This window comes from Peromyscus eremicus, chromosome 2 (genome assembly GCF_949786415.1).
Source record: "Peromyscus eremicus chromosome 2, PerEre_H2_v1, whole genome shotgun sequence".
Taxonomy (NCBI): Eukaryota; Metazoa; Chordata; class Mammalia; order Rodentia; family Cricetidae; genus Peromyscus; species Peromyscus eremicus.
The window spans coordinates 143,105,526-143,128,064 of record NC_081417.1 but is presented as its reverse complement, the minus strand read 5'-3'; the positions used below and the strand labels follow the sequence as shown (position 1 = coordinate 143,128,064).

The window sequence follows — 22,539 nt, the reverse complement described above, 5'->3', positions numbered from 1 at the left end:
GAATATGTCATAGTGCCTTTTTTTTGGCTTTTCTAGACAGGGTTTTTCTGTGTAGTTTTGGTGCCTGTCCTGGATTTCGCTCTGTAGCCCAGGCTGGCCTCGATCTCACAGAGTTCGCCTGGCTCTGCCTCCCGAGTGCTGAGATTAAAGGTGTGCGCCACCACCGCCCAGCTGTGTCATAGTGTCTTAACACGTTGGTGCCTTAGTAAGACATAGCTGTTATGTCGAACTTCAAAAGTCTTCCTGGGGCTGGAGAGATTACTAAGTGTTCAGAGCACTTGCTGCAAGGACGTGGCTTAGATTCGAGCTCGCAGGACAACTCACAGCCATTGTGACTCCAGTCCCAGGGGAGCCAGTGCTTTCTTCTGGTCTCTGCAGGCATCAGGGAAACAGCTGGTGGACAGACTTGCCTGCAGGCCAAACACCCATGCAATTTTTGTTTTTATTTTTTAAAGAATGCCTTGTTAGTGGTGGGAATATAGCCTAGTTGGTAGAGTGCAAGGATCAGTTATCTGAGGTCATCATTGCTGTATACTGAGTTCAAGGCCAGCCTGAGCTACATGAGACCCTATCTAAAAAAAAAAAAAAAAAAGATGGCCTGAAAGGAACCGAAAACTGTACATTTGGAATTTAAGTTTGGGGAAGAATTGTTCAGTAAACAGTGGATTGCTTTTTCCATTTTCAGATGCAAGTAGTATAGAAGCGAACGAGGATATGGAAATTGCTTACCCTATAACCTGTGGAGAGAGCAAAGCCATCCTCCTCTGGAAGAAGTTTGTGTGTCCAGGAATAAATGTCAAGTGCGTCAAGGTAATTGTCTCCTCTTGAGGTTTTTGGAGGGCTCTGATCTAGGGTCTGGAACATGCTGGGCAAGTGCTATTTGTTTAGTTATTTTTCATGGCGCCCATGCGCAAGATAAAGGAGGTTTACAGCAGTCTGTTCTCTCCTTTCCCCATGTGGATTCATCGGAGGCTTGAACTCTACTTGTCAGGCTTGGCAGCTGCCGCTCCTGCATGGTTTGGGTCCTGGAACCCTGGCTAGGGCCATCAAGGGGATGAAGAAAGACAACCACATGTACAGTAAAGCTGGGGTCAGGTGGGGTTCTCTAACTGCTATCTGGAACCTCAGCATATTATATTTTAGGTACAGCACAGAGAGAAAGGTTAGGTAGTCTTGGTGTAGTAGGTCTCTGTGGGTGTAAACATCTGGGAGGAGGAAGCTGCAGTTGCTAGTCTGGGCTCACACTGAGCAATTATTCATTCATAAGCACTTGTACCTGTAAGCCTGGGCCACGTGGGTAAAGGCTTTGCCAGTTGCCCCTGGTCTGAGGCTTTGGGCTTTCTTGGCATGGCTGCACCCATGTCAAAATATATATCCTCAGCCGGCGGGCATACTGGTGCACACCTTTAATCCCAGGACTTGAGAGGCAGAGGCAAAACCAGCCTGGTCTACAGAGCGAGTTCCAGGACAGCCAGGGCTACATAGTGAGACCCTATCTTGAAACAACGACAACAAAAATACCCATTCCTTTGGGGCTTCACTCCCTCCCTCAGGGTTTGCCACTTCCTACAGGCAGCAAATACCTTCATCTGCTGAGCCGTCTTGCTGTCCCCACAGCTTTGTTCTTACGGTGTCACAGTAGAAAACCTAAGGATTTTGAAATAAAATGGGTCTGGCCCTAGTTCCACTGGAGCATGGGTCTTGTGCAAGCAGAGAGTATTATCTGTTTCACCAAGATAAACCTAGTCCATATGATGCCTTGGTGGTGGTGGCAGGACCTTGTGCATGACAAAGGCCGACCCTGTGTGGCGCCTGATACATAATAGTGTTTGATAAGTGTTCAACAGGTAAGTGAATGAATGGCCAGAACCCTTCACTATGTCTGCCTAGTCATGTGATTTTGAGCAAGTTGTTTAATAATTAAAATTTCAGAGCCTTGCTGGGCATTGTAGTGTACACCTTTAATCCCAGCAATCAGGAGGCAGAGGTAGGCAGAGGCAGGCAGATTTCTGAGTTCGAGGCCTGCCTGGTCTACGAAGTGAGTTCCAGGACAGCTGGGGCTGCACAAAGAAACTCGAGCTTTATGTATTAAAATAGTAATCATTCTCATCACTATACATACGGCTATACAGCACATACACTGTGCTATAGTAAACAAGATCATATATGTAACATGCCTTGAACTGATATGCATCGTAATAGGCTTTATTCAGAATTGTTGTTTATAGGAATAAGTAAGGTGTAATAGGTCATGCCTGTAATCCCAGCATGGAGGCAGTAGGATTTAAGTTTGAGGCTAAGAGGTGACGGAGTGGGACCCTGTCTCAAAAAACCCAAAAGGTATGGTGGCATACGCCTTTAATGGCAGCACTTGGAGGCAGAGGCAGGTGGACCTCTGTGAGTTCAGGGCCAACCTGGTCTACACTCACGGAGTCCTAGATCAGCCAGGGCTGTGTGGTGAAACCCTGACACCCAAAAAACAAAACAAACAAATCTCATGAGAGCCAGGCATGCTGGTACACACCCTTAATTCCAGCACTTGGGAGGCAGAGGCAGGCAGATTTCTGTGAGTTCAAGGCCAGCCTGGTTCCAGGCCGGTCAGAGCTGCACAGTGAGACCCTGTCTCAAGAAAAAAAAAAAAATTAAAAAAGAAAAATCTCCTCAGAGCATCTGTAAGTAGCTGTTCATTCTGCTTCCACTGGTGGCCGTAGTGGTTCATCTTGCCTCCTTTGGTGGCCACAGTGATGATCCCTGCATATTGTCATGTTGTCCTAACCGTGGGAGTTTAGTGGTACCAGCCTAGGCTAAGAAGGGCTGCAGAGTCTGAGGCTCTGCAGTGTTCTTGGTTTTTACTATATTTACTCTTTCTAAAATCTTGAATCCCTAAAAAAAAATACTGAGCTAGGTGGCTGGAGAAATGGTGCAGTGTTAAAAGCATTGGCTGCTGTTCCAGAGGACCTGGGTTCAGTTTCCAGCACCTATATAGCAGCTCAGAACCAGTCTATAACTCCAGTTTCAGGGGATCTGTCACCGTCTTCAGGCCTCTGTGGGCAGTGCATGTGTGTGGTGCACAGACACATATGCAGACAGAACACCCATGCACGTAAGATAAACATCAGTCTTTAAAAGGGTCTTCAGTGTGTGTGTGTGACTTCGGCTGCTGGACTGAGTATTCCAGGCTAACCAGTCTTCCAGCTCCCATCTCACAATAAGAGTGCTGAACTACAGATGCAGTTCACGTTGTTAAGTGATTTCTGGGATTGAAGTCAGTGTGTAGTCTTGTACAGTTAGCACAATTAGATACCTGTGAGTTATCTCCCTGGCCCATCCATCTTTAGCGCTACTTAGATTTCTTCAGTTTCTTGACCAGCCTCTGGAACACTAGACCCATCCCCCTGCTTCAGAGTATAAGTGGATTTGTAGATACTATTTAGCATGTTTATTTCTCATCCTCACCCTCTGTAACTCTGTCCTAGGAAAGGACAGGTACTCAGAGGGGGATAATGTTTGGTACCACAGGACAGGGGGTTGAGTGGCACTGATATGGCTTATAGCGTTGTCTGGGGTGTTGTGTAGAGCAAGTGGCGTTGTTTCATTCTGTCCAAGTTCACACTGGCCCACTTTGGATTTTTCTTTCTTACTGTAGTTCAATGATCAGTTGATCAGCCCCAAGCACTTTGTCCATCTGGCGGGCAAGTCCACTCTGAAGGACTGGAAGAGAGCCATCCGTCTAGGCGGCATCATGCTCAGGTGAGTGCTGGGCCATCACGTGCATCTCAGTGCAGCACTTAGTCAGGGTAGACTCTTCCACTCTTTGACTGTCATCGACTTTTCCGTAACCTTTTTTTTTTTTTTTTTTTTTGGCTTTGTGACACTAGGGTTGGAACCCAGGGCCTTGCGCATGCTACATAAGCACTCTACCACTGAATTATACCCCCTGTAGCCTCTAACTATTAAATCAAACATTCACTTTTCCCAGCATCTACACTAGATTTTTCATTCTTTCTTTTTAGGTTTTTAAGTCTCATTTAGGTCCGTTTAGCCCAGAACTTGCTGTGTAGCCAAGGCTGACACCAGATGCTGGCTTAGGGTGCTGATGTCGGGAGGTTGGACAGAGTCTGGTTTTGGCAAAGCAGCTCCGGGTAGCTGACTGTCCTCCCTGTCCTCCTCACGGAGAGAGCAAAGCTAGGTGCTGTGTAAGTGCACCAGCGTGACTGACAGATCCTGGGATAACCTGTTCAAATAGAAGGCCACTGTTGAGAAATGCCAGGCGTAATGTGTGCAGTCTTTGCCATCCTGTCTAACAGACAGATGTCAGCATATGGAATAGCCCTCACCAGCAAGTTACTGTTGCATTTTCCCCTCTTGAATGCATTAGTTAGTATGCCTTGAATATTCACCTGCTGATAGAAAAAAAAAGTAAATGTAAAGCCTGGGGCTGGAGAGATGACTCAGATATTAAGAGTTCTGGATGCTCTTCTGGGTGGCCTGGGTTCAGTTTCCAGCACCAACATGGCAGCTCACAACCATCTGTAACTCCAGTTCCAGGGGAATCCGACACCTTCTTCTAGCCTTCATGGAAACCAGATGTGCACATAGTACATAGACATACATGCAGGCAAAGCACCCATACACACAGAATTCTAAAAAACAAGTTTAAAAAAAATTTTTTATTTGTTTTAATTTTATGTGCATTGGTATTTTGCCATGAGTGTCGGGTCCCCTGGAATTGGAGTCACAGACAGCTGTGAGCTGCCATATGGGTGGTGGGAATTGAACCCAGGTCCTCTAGAAGAGCAGTCAGTGCTCTTGACTGCTGAGCCATCTCTCCAGCCCCCTTAAAAACAAAAATTTTAAGGTCAAGAATTACAAGTGTCCAGCCAGGTGTTGGTGGCACCTTTAATCTCGGCACATGGGAGGCAGAGGCAGGAAGATCTCAAGTTTAAGGTCAAGCGTAGAAACAACACACAGAAAAGGGGCTGCTTCCATTGGGTACAGTTTCTCAGTGGTGGAGACACATCCTCAACAGATCCTAGGCCCTGGGCCTAGTTGAAGGATTTGAGAGGAATGCCTTTCCTGTCCCTTCTGTTTTCTTCTTGACTTGTTTTATCTGCCCAGGAAGATGAGCATGTGCCAGTTTCCCTACAGATGTTAAAAGGACTCAGATGCCTAGAGATCTGTTAGTGAAAGCCAAGTAACAGGATGACAGAGTATGAAATGCTTCCTGTGTTTGCTCATGGTCTGCAATAGTGGGTCTCATGGATTTTTGTTACAAGGACATTTTCCAGAAGGAATTAACATCATCAACATTTTACAGTATTTCTAGGAAACTTCTTTTTGTTTGTTTGTTTGTTTTTGAGACAGGTTTTCTCTGTGAAGTCCTGGCTGTCCTGGAACTCACTTTGTAGACCAGTCTGGCCTGGAACTCCCTGAGATCCACCTACCTCTGCCTTCACTTCCTGAGTGCTGAGATTAAAGGCCCACGCCACCACAGCCCTGCCTCTAGGAGACTTCTACTTTTTTTTTTTAAGGTTTATTTATTTATTATGTATACTGTATTCTGCCTGCATGTGTCCTTGCAGGCCAGAAGAGGGCACCAGATCTCATTACAGATGGTTGTGAGCTACCATGTGGGTGCTGGGAATTGAACTCAGGACCTCTGGAAGAGTAGTCAGTGCTCTTAACTGCTGAGCCATCTCTCTAGCCCCATCTCTAGGAGACTTCTTGATTTTGTAAGTTTTACTTACTTTTTGCTGTTCGATTGACCTGACAGCCTCCCACATGCTGGAGGAGGAGTCAGCTGCTGTGCCATGGCTTCTAGCAGCTAGACTCTAGTCCCTCACTGTTTTCCCTTTTCCTTCCTCCCTTCTCTTCATTCCTCTGTGCCTCTTTGTCTTCTGAAATGTTTTATCTCTAAAAGTGGCAATAAACTAGGCATTTTGGAACCAGGTGTGGTGGGTGGTGCCTGTCTCTTAGCTCAGTTCTTTTTTTTTTTTTTTTTTTTTTTTTTTTTGGTTTTCCCAGACAGGGTTTCTCTGTGTAGCTTTGGTGCCTGTCCTGGATCTCTGTAGACCAGGCTGGCCTCGAACTCACAGAGATCTGCCTGCTTCTGCCTCCCGAGTGCTGGGACTAAAGGCATGCGCCACCACTGTGTCAGGCTTGTGGTTATTTGTGAGACGGTTTCACTGTGTAGCCCAGCATTGCCTGGAACTTGCTGTGTAGACCATGTTGACCTTGAACTCACTGGGCCTCTGCCTCTCAAGTGCCGGGACTTTCAGCTTTGATTTTTAATGACATTCCTGACATTCTTAGTGTGTCTAAAGCTTGGTGAAGAGTACTGATGCTGAGGAAACTCAGAAGAGAAATGGGGGTCAATGTGGGCAGGACCATGGACGTTTATAATTCCAATTAGAATTTTCACAGTGCGATGGCTTCAGATTTATTAGGCCCTTTAATCTTCATCATGGACTCAGCGGATTGTTCCATCTGCCCCTTAGTTCTCATAGTTCTCACAGTTCTCATAGGTGAAACGTGGGCTCAACTGCTTCTTGTCTCTGGACAGGAAAATGATGGACTCTGGACAGATCGATTTTTACCAGCATGACAAAGTTTGCTCCAATACCTGCAGGAGCACCAAGTTCGACCTCCTCATCAGCAGCGCGAGAGCTCCAGTGCCAGGCCAGCAGACAAGTGTGGTGCAGACCCCCACCTCGGCCGATGGTAGGGGGTAGGAAACCACCCGGAAAGCTACTGCGTTCACCTGCCCTTCCCTGCTCACTCATTGCTTCTCCCTTGTGGTTTTGTTTTTGAGACCCTGTCTCACCGTGTAGCCCAGGCTGGACTTGTACTTCCTATGATTTTCTTGCTTCTGCCTCCCCAGACAAACAAACCAATCACAATGCCTGGGTCCCTGGTATTTCTCTTTCCAGTACCTGTGAGCATTGATGTGCTTTTTCTTTTTTTGTGCTGTGTTGTAAGGTATTACAGCAATCTCGGCTAGAGTCTTAAGCCCTGGAAAGAGATTCCTTTTTTCCTCTTAAAATGACTCATTTTGTTTGGTTTGAGACTAGGTTTTTGTAGCCCAGGCTATCCAGGAACTCACTTTGTAGCCCAGGCTGACTTTAAATTCATGGCTGTTCTTCTCTCTCAACCTCTAGAATGTTGGGATTATAGGCTTGAATCACCTATGCCTAGCTTATTCTCTCTTTCTCTTTTTTTGGGGGGTATTTTTCCAGACAGTGTTTCTCTGTGTCACCCAACAATCCTTTCTTTCTGCCTCCCAAGTGCTGGGATTAAAGGCATGTGCCACTATACTCAGCATGCCTGGCTATTTTAATTGATTCTATTTTGTTTGTTTGTTTTTTTCTGAGACAGGGTTTTTCTGTGTAGTTTTGGTGCCTGTCCTGGAACTCACTCTGTAGACTAGGCTGGCCTCGAACTCACAGAGATCAGCCTGGCTCTGCCTCCCGACTGCTGGGGCTAAAGGCGTATGCCGCTGCCTGGCTTTAATTGATTCTTGTTGGCCAACTCTCTTCCTTGTTTTTTCTTTTCTTTTTTCATCATCGTCATCATCATCATCATCATCATCATCAATACTGCCTGTGCATGCTAGGCAGATTTTCTATCTCTAACTTAAATTTCCAGTATTCTTTGTTTGTCTTTGTTTTGGCTTTTGAGACAGGGTTTCTCTGTGTAGTCCTGACTGTCCTGGAACTAGCTCTGTGGACCCGGCTGGCCTCAAACTCAGAGATCTGCCTGCCTCTGCCTCCCCAGTACTGGAATTAAAGGCGTGCGCCACCACCTGGCTTATTTCCAGCATTCTTCTTCCTTACAGTACATGCCAAGCATTAGAGAGATGTTCTGTACTTACAGGGCTTATTTAGTGCTCTCACTTTCGTGCCAGTCTCCAGGTGTGTCAAGGTTGAGTGGAGCCTTGGTAAGATTAGAAAGGTTGATTAGAATGACAAACATCTTCAAATGTTGAAGAGGCAGGCATCAGTGGCTGGGCTAAGCACACCACCGCCTGAATCAGGCTGAGCAGACCACTACCTGAGTGAGCCCCAGCTTACCAACCTAGACTTCCTCACAGATGAGTAAATTGGGCACACACTGACCTTCAGGCTTTGTTTGTTTAGACGAGGCCTTCCTATAGAGCCCTGGCTGGCCTGAATTTGCTATGTGGACCAGCTGAAACTTAGGGCCAACCTCTGTTTTTTGTTGTTGCTGTTGTTTTCTTTTGATTTGATTTGTTTTGAGACGTAGTCTGATCATGTAGTCCAGGCTGGCCTAGGACGCCTCCTGCATCTACCTCCTGAGTGCTGGGGTTCCAGGCCTGTGATACTATGCTCAACTGACCTTTAGTGCTTTTGAATTTGGGTCTGGGGCTCCTTCTTATCATCTAGGGGAGAGCGAGGAGGGAGGGAAAGAGAGGGAAAAGGAGAATATATATGAATATGAATTCTGGTGGATTTAGTCACGGCCTCTGGAGACACCACAGTTGTGTAAAATATGTCTCAGCTGCTATTATAAAGCCTTGGGTATGAGGGCACCAGGCTTTCTGCTTCAGCCTCCCAAGTGCTGAGATTATATATAGTCCTGACCCACCTCACATGTTTTTTGTGGGGTTAATTTTGGTTTAGTTTTCGGTGAACTCACAAATTCTGAGAGTAACCAATAGGAGAGTAAAAACCAAATCTCTCAGAGCCTAAATGCCATTTCAGGAAAGTGTCTAGTGGAGAATTTTCATGTATTTGACTCTTGCTTAGAAAAGGAGGAATAGCCGGGCAGTGGTGGCACACGCCTTTAATCCCAGCACTCAGGAGGCAGAGCCAGGTGGATCTCTGTGAGTTCGAGGCCAGCCTGGTCTGCAAAGCAAGTTCCAGGAAAGGCGCAAAGCTACACAGAGAAACCCTGTCTCGAAAAAACAAAACAAAAAAAAAAAAAAAAAAAAAAAAGAAAAGGAGGAATATTCCAAACTGATTGTTTTTATTCGTCAAGACTTTACTTGATTGTCCATGTCCTGCAATTTCTTTGGTTACTGCTGTCCTCCGGTATATAGAGCTCACGTGTGTCTATATTGCTGTCTGAGCCACTTTGGTTTTTCTTAGTTTTTGTTCAGCTTTTTAGAGACAATTGAAAGGTAAAGTGTGTAAATGTGTGTGTTTTAAGATTTATTTGAATCGTGTGTGTATATGTGTGTCTGTGGTTTTATGTGCATGTGTATGGGTATGTTTGTGTGGGTATGTGCATTATATGTGGGTACCCATAGAAGCCAACAGAGTTGGATCCCCTTGGAGCTGGAGTTACAGACAGTTGTGAACTGCCGGATATGGGTACTGGGAACTGAACACCAGTCCTCTGCAAGAGTAACATGTGCTCTTAACCACTGAGCCATCTTTCCAGTTCCATGTCTGTGTCTATAACTCATGGATCTCTTATGTGATCTTTTTTTGTCTCTCTTTCTCTTGCTTTCTCATCCCAGGCTGGTTCATTAGCTTAGGCTGGTTCATTAGCTATGACAACTTCAGATATTCCAGATGCTTACATCAAACATGTTTATAGTAGGGCTCATGACAAGTACACTGCTTTGAAATGATCCTAGGTCTTTCTCATCCTCAGGAAGTCTGCAGTGGGTGGCCTGACAGGCATATCTACCCTTAGTCACTTTCAAAAACATCTGCCGGGCTGGAGATACGGCTCAGAGGTTAAGAGCACTGGCTGCTCTTCCAGAGGTTCTGAGTTCAATTCCCAGCAACCACATGGTGGATTATAACCATCTGTAATGAGATCTGGTGCCCTCTTCTGGTGTTCAAGCATACACACAGAAGACTGTGTACATAATAAATAAAACCTTGAGAGAGAGAGAGAGAGAGAGAGAGAGAGAGAGAAATTACAATTAAAACAAAACAAAAAAAAAATCTGCCTGCCTGGGAAGCAGACTTCTGTTCTTTTTCTTTTTCTATTCAGAGTAAAAAGAAAAAAGTAAAAAGCTTTTTCTTTGAAAGGCAAGTTTTATTTAGAAAACTCTGTGTACATCCTGACTTACCTAGAGATCTAGATTTTAAAATATTAGACACTAGGCAAGAGGCAGCATGCTAAAAATCACATGGTCTTTCTGTCTTTATGAGAGAGGATACTGACTTTTCCTCACAAAATTGATGGCTTTGTTTCTAACGGACCCTGCTTAGGTAACATCACACAGATTGCCATCTCAGAGGAGAGCATGGAAGAGGCTGGGCTGGAGTGGAACTCGGCTCTCACTGCCGCTGTCACCATGGCCACAGAGGAGGGCATCAAAAAAGAATCGGAAGAAATTTCAGGTACTTTCCTGTGTAGCCCCGTCTTCCTGTTGGTGTAGGACCTCTTCTTATGTCTGCTTGTCTTCCGCAAAAAGATGAGTGCTAACTATAACTGGGATCATCTCCTTTTAAATCTCATTTTACACATGGGGGGATTGAGATTTAAGGTGGTCCATGTCAGAGCTGAAGTGTTTGGTTGTTTGACTCCATTGTCCATGCTTTTCTTTTACCAGCTGTCCCCATCTCTGGGTCATTTCTTAGGTAAATCAAACTTGGAGATGTTAGAAGGAAAAATTAGGTAGCAAGTAGCATAGAGTATATGATTATTAATTCCCTTAGAGGGGACCAGGAAAAGCTTCCTCACTTTTCCCTTCTCATCATTCATTTAATAAATATCTGTTGCCTGTTGGACACTGTTGCTATTTGCTGGATACATACATGAAGAGACTTAGCTACTACCCTAGGGAAACCTGCAGGCCCTCCCACCCAGCTGTTTGGTTTAGCGTAGAACTAGAGGGAATATCTTTAATTAATATTTAGCTTAATATCTTTATTAGCTAACCTTTATAAAATTAAGTCTTATCTAATTGAAAGCAAAATTAAAATTGAATTATTCAAGTAATACTTAGTCTTAAATATTGAATGCCTGTTTAATATTTAACTGAATATCTTTATTGGACTGAGATGTCTGTTTTGATAGCCAGAATCATAACAAATCAAGGGCATGACAAATTGAGGCAGGCAATTATCCCAAGCCCCTAGTGACTGAAGAGGCTAATAATTAGGTACCAACTCCTGGAGGCAGCCAGTCTTCCATGTTTTAGAACAGAATCCTTTCGAATTGGAATTAACATTATGGACGGGTGCTGAGGCATCTGGGTAATATCTCTGTCTACCTTCTGTCTCCTCTCCCTCTTGCACCAGAGGACACTTTGATGTTCTGGAAAGGAATAGCTGATGTAGGGTTGATGGAGGAGGTCGTCTGTAATATACAGAAGGAGATAGAAGAGCTGCTCAGGGGCGTTCAGCAGCGGCTCCTCCAGGCTCCCTTCCAGGTCACAGGTAAGTGCACTGAGCCTGGTAATAGCCTTCAGTTTTGAATACTCACAACTGCGAGGCAACAGTATCGTTATCTTCGTCTTACAGATAAGAAAAGTAAAGCTCATAAAAGTTAAGTCATCGTTTTGTCGTGGTTCCTGACAGTGTTTTGTTCATTTATGTGGTCCTGGGGATTTAATGTGGCCTCAGCATACTGGGCAAGCACTCTTCTACTGAGGTATAGCGCTAGATTTACTTTACTTTGTTCATTAACTGGGTTTTAAACTTTAGTTTGGTCAACCTTGTTTTAAAGATTTTATTTTATTTATTTTTTTTTAAGATTTATTTATTATGTATACAGTGTTCTGCCTGCATGTATGTCTGCAGGTCAGAAGAGGGCACCAGATCTCATTACAGATGGTTGTGAGCCACCATGCGGTTGCTGGGAATTGAACTCAGGACCTCTGGAAGAGCAGTCAGTGCTCTTAACCTCTGAGCCATCTCTCCAGCCCTTATTTTTATTTTTTAATAATGTTGTTTTTAAAGTTTCTATTACTGTGATAAAACAACATAACAAAAGCAGCTTGGGTGTATGAGGGGGAAGGGTTTATTTATCATATGCTTTTAGGTCACACTCTATCACCGAGGGAAGTCAGGGCAGGAACTCAGACAGGGCAGGAACCTAAGCAGAGGCCATGGAGGAGTGCTGCTTACTGGCTTGCTCCTCATGGTTTGTTTAACCTGCCTTCTTATAGCACCTAGGACCACCAGTCAAGGGGTGACACTGCCCACAGTGAGCTGGACTCTCTCATATCAATCAACAGTCAAGAAAATGCTTCATGGACTGGAGAGATGGCTCAGTGGTTAAGAGCATTGACTGATCTTCCAGAGGACCTGAGTTCAATTCCCATCACCCATACGGCAGCTCACAACTGTCTGTAACTCCAGTTCCAGGGGATCCAACGCCCTTACAGACATACATTCGAGCAAAACACCAGTGAACTTAAATAAAAATTAAGAAAAAAAGAAAGAAAATGCTTCATGCTAGGCCATGGTGGTGGTGCATGCCTTTAACCACAGCATTCTGGAGGAAGAACAAGCAAATCTCCGACTTTGAGGCCAGCCTGGTCTATAGAGCTCCAGGATAGCCAGGGCGCCACAGAGAAACCCTGTCTTGAAAAACAGGCTTGCTCACAGACCACTCTGATGGGAATATTTTCTAAATTGTGGTTTTTCTCTTCCAAAATGATTCTAGCTTGTGTTGAGTGACATAAAACTCTTTAGCACACATGTCTATGTGTGTCTGTGTTTGTGTGTGGGTGTGTGCACATGAATCCAAGTGCTCGTGGAGGACAGAGGTGTCAGTCGCCCTGGAGCTGGCAGTTGTACACCACTTGATGTGGCTGCTGGGAACTTAACTCAGGTCTTCTGGAAGAGCAGTAGGTGTGTGCTCTTAACCACTCAGCTGTCCATCTCCCTACCCCCTGTTGTTTTGAAGCAGGACTTCACGTAGCCCAGGCTGGCACTGAATTCTATTCGTATCACAGGCTGTAAACACCTGATCCCCTCCTTTAGTCTCTCTCAAGTGCTGGGATACAGCACTCCCAAATGTCTGCTTTGTCCTTTTAAGTTGTGCCAAAAAACCACTCTCTCCCCATCCTCCTTTTACCTTTATTTTGATATATGTGTAATGTATGTACATATAGACATATATGCATATGCACATGAAACACATGCATAATCTGGAGATAGGTGAAATCCACAGGGTTTAGATTAGCCTCACAGTCTATTAATTTAAGGCCTTGTGAACTGTGTGTTCACTTACAGCTATTTTAGATATTCTCAAGGTTATTGCTGTTGTACTGAGTATAAAGGGTATTTTGTTCATACAAATAAGGTTATGATGAGGCCTCATAGCTTGTATGTTCACTGACTTCTTTGACTTGTTCTTACTCTATTTCTTTTTAGATTTATTTGCTTGTTTATTTGTTTGTTTATTTTGGTTTTTCAAGACAGGGTTTCTCTGTGTAACAGCCCTGGCTGTCCTGGAACTCACTGTGTAGACCAGGAATCCTCCTGCTTTTGCCTCCCAAGTGCAGGTGAGTCTCTGTGAGTTCGAGGCCAGCCTGGTCTACAAAGTGAGTTCCAGGATAGGCTCCAAAAGCTACACAGAGAAACCCTGTCTCGAAAAATAAAACAAAACAAAAAGTTGTGCACCACCTTACCCCCCTTCAATGTGTATTTTTTGTGACAGTGTCCCGTGTGTCCCAAGCTGTCCTCTGACTTTATATAGCCAAGGTCAACCTTGAATTTCCATCCTCTGACCTCCCCTGCTGAGTGCTGCCTAGAGGCTTGAGCCAGGAAATCCACCTTTACTTACATTTATTTGTTTGTTTGTTCATTTCTTTTCTGGGAGAGGGCAGTATCCATACCATAGTGCATATGTGGAGGCCCAGAGGACAATGTGCAGTTTTTTCCGTCTATCAAGCAGGTCCCAGGAATCAAACTCAGATCTTTGGGCTTGGCAGCAAGCACCTTTCCCTGCTGAGCCCTCTCACTGGCCCTGTTTACTTATTGTTTGGGCCCTGGAAATGAAAGCAAGGGCTTTGCATATGCCAAGGAAATGCTCTGTCACAGAGCTAACTCCCACCCTGGTGTAAATGTGTGCTTGGAATGTAACACAAGCAGATAATACAGAAAGCTAAGGTGACTGTTTTCATAGTAGTTAAGAAAGGCCTTTGAGGGCACTGACCTTTGAGAAGAATCTGAATTTTAGAAGTTAGGCATGTAATGAGCTGGGAGAAAGAAACTTTCACGCAGAGAGATCAAAGATCTTGGAGTGACAATGTCTGGTGATTACAAAGAATTATAGGAAGCTGGGTGGTGGTGGTGCACGCCTTTAATCTCACACTTGGAAGGCACAGGCAGACGGATCTCTGTGAGTTTGAGGCCAGCCTGGTCTACAAAGTCTACAAATTGAGTTCCAGGACGTCCAGGGCTGTCACACACCCACACACCCACCCACACACCCACCCCCCACCCCCCACCCCCACACACACACAAACACACACAGAATTATGGGAAAACCCATTGTAACTGTTGCAATGGATAAGGCATTGGTAAGGCTGAGGGTGCAGATAGGTAGGGCCTGTGTTGTTGTTGTTTGTTGAGATAGCGTCTCTACATAGCCTTGGCTGTCCTGAAACTCACTATGTAGACCAGGCTAGCCTTACTGTTATCTTTCCCTCCTGAGTTCTGGGAAAGGTATGTGCCACCACACCCAGCCATTTATTGGTTGTTTTTTTTGAGACAAAGTTTCATCTATAACCCAGGTTGGCCTTCAATTCCAGACAGTGATTTCACCTCAGCCTCCCAAATGCTGGATTACAGGTATGAGCTGTCATACCCGGCCTATTAGATTATTTGGAAAGGGAGTCTCACCATGTTGCCCAGGCTGTCTCAAATTGTCTTGCTTTAGCCTTCAAATAGCTGGGGCTAGAGCTGTCCATCACCACACCCAGATTTTACCATCCTGTTTTCTAAACATGGGTCAGAATTTATAACTAGATGCAAAATTTAGAGTTTTTATTGTTTACCTTTTGTGGGGTTTTGTTTGTTTTAAGATGGGGTTTTACTATATAGCTTTGGCTATCCTGGAACTTGCTATGTGGACCCGGCTGGCCTTGAACTCACAGAGATCTGCCTGCCTCTGCCTTTCAAGTGCTAAGATTAAAGGCATGCACCATTATGCCTGGATTTTTTTTTTAAGATTATTTATTATTATTTGTCTTTGCAGTGGTTGGGATAGGAACAGCATGCTGCCACTACCCTACCACTGTGTCATACCCTGTTTTATTGTTTATGTAGGAAGATCTTCCAGTGTGTTACAAAACCAAAATTAAATACATATGATAAATCTGCCATAAAAAACTTGTTAGCCAGGGCTGGAGAGATGACTCAGAGGTTAAGAGCACTGGCTGCTGCTCTTCCAGAGGTCCTAAATTCAATTCCCAGCAACCACATGATGGCTCATAACCATCTATAATGAGATCTGGTACTCTCTTCTGGCCTGCAGGCAGAACACTGTCTATATAATAAATAAATAAATCTTAAAAAAGAAAAAAAAAAAAAACTCGCTAGCCAAGCAGTGGCGATCCATTTCTTTAATGCCAGCACTCAAGAGGCAGAGGCAAGCAGATCTCTATGAGTTTGAGACCAGTCTAGTCTACAGAAGGAGTTCTAGGACAGCCAGAGCTGTTACACAGAGAAACCCTCTCTCAAAAAACCAAAATGGGACAAACAAACAAACAAATAAATAAACTGCCAGGCATGGTGATAAGTACCTATCATCCCAGAACTAAAGTTGTAGAAGTAGGAGTTCAAGGCTATCCTGGGCAAGTTTGAGGCCAGCCTGGGCAATGAGATCCTTTCTGAAAACCACCACCACCACCACAATTACTGAAATGTGTTTAAGAGAGTTCCATAATTTCTTTGTTCTTATCCTTGTTGGGAGTGAGAGAAGCTGTGATCAAATCAGAGGCTCAGGCTGGCCTAGAAGTCACTCCATAGCTTAGGCTAGCCTTGAATTACTGATCATACTGCCTCCATCTCCTGTGTTGGGATTACAAGCATGCAGCACCACTCTGGGTTTCTGGGTTCTTTCAGATCGATAACTATCACATCAGGGGGCTGTTTAGACTCTTCAGGCCTGTGCTTTGTTTCAAATAGATGCTGCTGTTCTAAACAATGTGGCACATACATTTGGCCTAATGGACACAGTCAAGAGAGTTTTGGACAACAGACGGAAGCAAGTGGATCAGGGAGAGGGCCAGTTTCTCTACACCCTGGCAGGTACGTGGGCATGTGCTTGTCTTGAGTGCTGTTTGAAGGGTTGATGTGTCACTAGGTGTTCTAATAATCTTGGAAAGTTGGTGGCAGGAGACACCATCAGCTTTCCTTTTATTACATTATTGATAGGGCTCTTTTGGCTAACTATAGATTTTGTACATTTTCCATTGTTTGTCATAGTCATAAATTGTGACTAGGGAGATGGCTGGCTGAGTTGGTAAAATGTTGCCCCTGTACGCATGAGGACTTCATATTTGAATCTCCAATACGAACGTGAAAAATTCAGGTTCAGGGCATGCATCTGCAGTCCCAGTACTGGGGAAAAGGAGACAGGTGGATGCTTGGAACTCGTTGGCTGGCCAGCCTAGCCAAATTGAGGTTCCAGGTTCAGTGAGACACCCTGTCTCAAAAAATAAGGTGGGGAGTCACCAAGGAAAACCTCCAGTACCCACACACATGGGTACACCCCCACACAAACACATCCCTGCACCACAAACAATAAATCTGTAAACAAAGTAGTCAGAAACTATGAGCACCTAGGTCTTTTAACGCAGCTACTTTGTTCATTTCGAAACAAGGGTTTAGAACTACAATATGGGGCCGGGTGGTGGCGGCGCACGCCTTTAATCCCAGCACTCGGGAGGCAGAGCCAGGTGGATCTCTGTGAGTTCGAGGCCAGCCTGGTCTACAGAGCGAGATCCAGGACAGGTACCAAAACTACACAGAGAAACCCTGTCTCGAAAAACCAAAAAAACCCAAAAAACTACAATATGGCATAAAATAGTCTCTGTCTCTTCAGGGTCTTTAAGGAACTTAAAGAAAAACAGATGCAGAGACAAATAACCACAAAAAAACAGTCGGGTTTGTAGATGTGGTGGAAAAGAAAGGGACTTTTCCCTTAGACCTGGAGAGAACTGAGAAGATTCGGAGGATGGAGCCATAGCTCCATTGTGGAACGTGTGCTTTGCGTGTGCAGTGCCCTGGATTTGATCCCAACCACTGCACAAGGGATAGCAAGAGGGAAGGAGAGAGTATGAGAATAATTTTAGGGGGAGATAAAACAGGTTCACAGTGTAAATTGAGTAGAGGTGTGGATGAGCAGCCTTTGAGTAATACCGCAGACTACCTCCAGTCAGTCAGGATTCGAAAGGAAAGAAAAATCACTTTAGCATTGGTCTCGTGGTGCACCCCTGTGTCTTCCCTGCTGCCCTGAAGACTGAGGAGGAAGAGCCTGACTGAGTTCAAAGTCTGCCTGGCCTATATAGCAACGTCAAGGTCTACCTGGACAGTTTAGTGAAAATAAAATGTAAAGAGAAAGCTATGGAGTAACTCACTATACAGAGCCCTTGGGTTCAACTGCCAGTACTGTCAAACATAAAGAGAGGAGAAGAGTGGGCATGGTGATACACGCCTTGAATCTCAGCACTGGGGAGGCACAGGCGGGTGGATCTCTGAGTTCAAGGCCAGCCTTGTCCACATAGTGAGTGCCAGGACAGCCAGGGCTACATAGAGAGACTTTGTCTCAAAAAAACACAAAATGAGAAATTTTTTTTAAGAATTATTTAAAAAAGAAAGAAAGAATAAGTAAGCTGAGTATTACACCCATAATGCCAGCAGTTGAGGGGTTGAAGCAGGAGGACTTGAGATCATCAGCCTGAGTCACATGACAGAGGCCTGTCTTTCAAGAAAAAGAGTGCAGTGAGATGGCTCAGAGGGTGGAGGTTCCGCCACCAAGCTTGATGACCTGATGCCTGGACCCCACATGGCGGGAGGAAACAGATTCCTGCAGCCTGTTTTCTGATGGCCAGTGCACGTGGTGGCACAGGTGTGCTGCACAGATACATACCCCTGTTCCCTGCAAAGTGAATGCCAACAACTTCTAGGAAAAGGTCAGGTGTAGGGATGCATGGCTGTCATCCCAGCAGTGGGGAGGTGGAGCCAGGAGAAACAGAAGTTCAAGACCATCCTTGGCTCCCTGTTGAGTTTGAGGGGCCATTTAAGGCAAAAACAGGGAAGGGGATAGTAGTTGAGGTTTTTAAAGTGTTCCCTCCTCCCCATCCCCATGCTGGGGATCAGACCAAGGACTTCCTTCATGCTAGGCAAATACTCTGTCCAGAGCTACGTTCCCAGCATGCTTGAGGGTTAGTTTTATCCAGTTCCCTTTTTTTTTTTTTTTTTTTTTTTTGGTTTTTTTTGTTTTGTTTTGTTTTGTTTTGTTTTGTTTTCGAGACAGGGTTTCTCTGTGTAGCTTTGCGCCTTTTCTGGAACTCGCTTGGTAGCCCAGGCTGGCCTCAAACTCACAGAGATCCGCCTGGCTCTGCCTCCGGAGTGCTGGAATTAAAGGCGTGCGCCACCACCACCCAGCCCAGTTCCCATTTTAAACTGTTCACTGAACGTCGGTCCCCACTGTTAAGATGACCGCCCTCTCCTGCTCCTGCAGAAGGACTTGAGAGGAGGAAGAGTTACCCAAGGCCACATCAGACTGGCCAGCGAAGCTTGGAGGACTCTGTCCTTTATCCTAATCCAGGACTGATACACTATTGGAAACTTTTGTTTTGTTTTTGTTTTTTGGTTTTCAAGACAGGGTTTCTCTGTGTAGCCCTGACTATCCTGGAACTTGCTTTGTAGACCAGGCTGGCCTTGAACTCACAGAGACCTGCCTGCCTCTGCTGGGATCAAAGGTATGTGCCTCCCACCCCACTACCCCACCACTCTGGCTGGTTTATTTTTTTTTTATTTTTATTTTTTTAAATATTTATTTATTATGTATACAGTGATCTGCCTGCATGTGACCTTGCAGGCCAGAAGAAGGCACCAAATCAGATCTCATTAAAGATGGTTGTGAGCCACCATGTGGTTGCTGGGAATTGAACTCAGGACTCCTGGAAGAGTAGCCAGTGCTCTTAACCACCTAGCCATCTCTCTAGCCCAAAGTTTGGTTTTGTTTTGTTTTTTTGTTTTTTTGGGTTTTTTTTTTGTTTGATTTTGGTTTTTCGAGACGGGGTTTCTCTGTGTAGCTTTGCACCTTTCCTGGATCTCACTGTGTAGCCCAGGCTGGCCTCGAACTCACAGAGATCTGCCTGGCTCTGCCTGCCAAGTGCTGGGATTAAAGGCGTGCGCCACGGCTGCCCGGCTGGTTTAAATCTTCTTCTTCTTCTTCTTCTTCTTCTTCTTCTTCTTCTTCTTCTTCTTCTTCTTCTTCTTCTTCTTTTTTGGGGGGGGGGTGTTTCGAGACAAAGGTTTCTCTATGTAGCTTTGCATCTTTCCTAGAACTCACTCTGTAGCCCAGGCTGGCATCGAACTCACAGAGATCCACCTGCCTCTGCCTCCCAAGTGCTGGGATTAAAGGCTTGCGTCACCACCGCCGGCTTTAAATGTTCTTTTTTTTTTTTTTAAAGATTTATTTATTTATTATGTATATTATGTATACAGTATTCTGCCTGCATGTATCCCTGCAGACCAGAAGAGGGCGCCAGTTCTCATTACAGATGGTTGTGAGCCACCATGTGGTTGCTGGGAATTGAACTCAGGACTTTGGAAGAGCAAGCAGTGCTCTTAACCTCTGAGCCATCTCTCCAGCCCTAAATGTTCTTAAATGATAGATTTAATTGATAAAGTAAGTCAGTCAGGGAGCCAGCCAGTCTAGCTTAATTGGTAAGTTGCAGGCCAATGAGAGACTGTGTCTTGAAGGAGAGAGACACTTGTTTGTCCTCTTGTCTGCACGTGCATCCACATATACATGCTCATACATGTGCACTTATACACATAAACAAACCACAAAAAGTAAAAGAAGCCGGGCAGTGGTGGCGCACGCCTTTAATCCCAGCACTCGGGAGGCAGAGCCAGGCGGATCTCTGTGAGTTCGAGGTCAGCCTGGGCTACCAAGTGAGTTCCAGGAAAGGGCGCAAAGCTACACAGAGAAACCCTGTCTCGAAAAACCAAAAAAAAAAAAAAAAAAAAAAAAGGTAAAAATGTTAGACTATGCCTCATAACTATGTACAGTTGAAAATAGATACAAGTGTGGCTGAAAAGACAGCTCAGCATTTAGCAGTATACTTCCTCCTCTTCCAGAGAATCTTGGTTCTGTTAGTGGCTCACAACCACCTATAACTCCAGCTCTGGAGTATCTGATGCCCTCCCTGGCACCTGCACTCACGTGTGCACTCACATGCACACACATGCACATGTACAGGCACACACATACAAATAATTTAAAATTTTAAAAAAATATGTGTATACTAGGAGATGTAGCTCAATGCTAAAGCGTGTCCTTAGTATGCTTGTGGCCCTAGGTGTAAATCATATACTTGTGAAAAGGAAAAAGACCATGTGAGACTTCTTTGATTTGTATTTTGCCAAGAGGTGAAAAATTTGTTAGAGGAGCATGTTGGGTTGAGTAAAGTAAGATCAGTTTTAAAAGACTCTGAACTGTTGCCCTGCCCATAATCATGCCATTCATTGCAATTACTGAAGGGTTAAAAAAAAAAGTCAGCCGGGCGGTGGTGGCGCATGCCTTTAGTCCCAGCACTCGGGAGGCAGAGCCAGGCGGATCTCTGTGAGTTCGAGGCCAGCCTGGGCTACCAAGTGAGTTCCAGGAAAGGCGCAAAGCTACACAGAGAAACCCTGTCTCGAAAAACCAAAAAAAAAAAAAAAAAAAAAAAAAAAAAAGTCATCTCCACAGGTCATTTGGGAAACAGTGGTGTGACTTGCCTGAGGCTACACAGTGTAAGACTACTGACAGGACCCTGTGTCTCCTGACCCCCTGGCTAGTGTCCCCAAGATGGTTTCTTTCCACAAACTCTAGCTGTTTGTATGTTTTGTTTTGTTTTTTCCCCCGTAGACTTGGAACGGCAGTTGGAAGAGCAAAAAAAGCAAGCCCAAGATCCTAGATTGAAATCTCAGACGGTTCAAAATGTGGTACTAATGCCTGTGAGCACCCCAAAGCCTCCAAAAAGACCCCGGCTCCAGCGGCCAGCCTCCACCACTGTCCTGAGCCCTTCTCCTGTCCAGCAGCCTCAGTTCACTGTCATCTCACCTATCACCATCACCCCCGTGGGGCAGTCCTTCTCGATGGGCAATATTCCGGTGGCTACCCTTAGCCAGGGCTCCAGTCCTGTGACTGTCCACACGCTGCCTTCTGGCCCTCAGCTCTTCCGCTATGCCACAGTGGTTTCCTCTGCCAAGAGCAGCTCACCAGACACAGTGACCATCCACCCTTCATCGAGCTTGGCACTGCTAAGCTCTACCACTATGCAGGATGGGAGTACCCTGGGCAATATGGCCACCATGGTGAGCCCCGTGGAGCTGGTGGCCATGGAGTCCGGCCTGACTTCAGCAATCCAGGCTGTTGAGAGCACCTCGGAGGACGGGCAGACCATCATCGAGATTGACCCGGCCCCAGACCCTGAGGCTGAAGACACTGAGGGCAAAGCCGTCATCTTGGAGACAGAGCTGAGGACTGAGGAGAAAGTGGTGGCTGAGATGGAAGAACACCAGCATCAAGTCCACAATGTGGAGATTGTGGTCTTGGAGGACTAACTGGGGATGGGGGCCGAGAGCTATGTTTTGGTTTGGGATTTTAATTATGTTTATTTTTATCATTGTCCCACTCATTTCCACATAGAACCTTTTTTTTAAAAAAACAAACAAACTACAAAATCTTGTTGTAACTGACAATGTTGGGTTCCTCCTACCCCCTCACTGACAAATGGACAGATCAAGCTACCTTTCCAGAAGTTAGGAACAGGTCATCCGGTGTCCTACTCATCTTCCCCCAAGGAAGGTATTGCTTTTAGGGGAGGTGTCAGAGTAACCAAGAACCCTTTCCAGAATAGTCTGTTTGTATACACATGCATGGTTTCACTCTTGTAAAGATGCATTGACCAAACTCTGGAACACAGACCTGACACCGGAAGACTACCAGCTCTCGCGTGGATACAGAAATGCACTTGCCTCTGTATCCTGGATATGGCCTCAGAGGCCAATGCAAAACTCTGAAACAAAAGGAAGTTGAACTCTGCTTAGAGCAGAGAGCAGCATGCCATCAGCAGCTTAAAGCGGGAAGTCCTTTGACAAGGAGGGGGCAAGGAATGATCTTCCAGAGGTGCATCCGATGCCCCTCAAGCTCTTTGAGGGTTGGGTACCGTTTTGAGAAGAGGCCAGTGATATGCAGAAGGCCACACAGCAATCAAGGGGTTGTCACAGCTGTGCTTTTGGGATAGCTCACCTTGCCCCCAGCCTTGTCAAAGTGCTCGCCCTCCTCGCCGAGGATTATTAGTCCATTCCTTTGCAGACTGTGATGTGGTGTAAATTGTCTAGTTCTTGGACTGTGGCTATCATGGGGTGGGGCTCCAAG

At 45.3% G+C, this 22,539-nt stretch overlaps 1 protein-coding gene across 1 annotated transcript in view; it reads left to right on the top strand.

Moving 5' to 3' along the window:
• The window catches only part of Gmeb1 (glucocorticoid modulatory element binding protein 1), a 44,339-nt gene extending 22,497 nt beyond the window's left edge, over window positions 1-21,842 (top strand). Inside the window, exons 4-10 of the mRNA XM_059255084.1 lie at window positions 686-810; window positions 3,647-3,750; window positions 6,563-6,720; window positions 10,188-10,319; window positions 11,223-11,360; window positions 16,065-16,187; window positions 21,025-21,842. Coding sequence (XP_059111067.1) covers window positions 686-810; window positions 3,647-3,750; window positions 6,563-6,720; window positions 10,188-10,319; window positions 11,223-11,360; window positions 16,065-16,187; window positions 21,025-21,722 — 1,478 coding nt within the window. The 3' untranslated portion in view covers window positions 21,723-21,842. The remainder of the gene's footprint in view (window positions 1-685; window positions 811-3,646; window positions 3,751-6,562; window positions 6,721-10,187; window positions 10,320-11,222; window positions 11,361-16,064; window positions 16,188-21,024) is intronic.
• The last annotated feature ends 697 nt before the right edge of the window (window positions 21,843-22,539 follow it).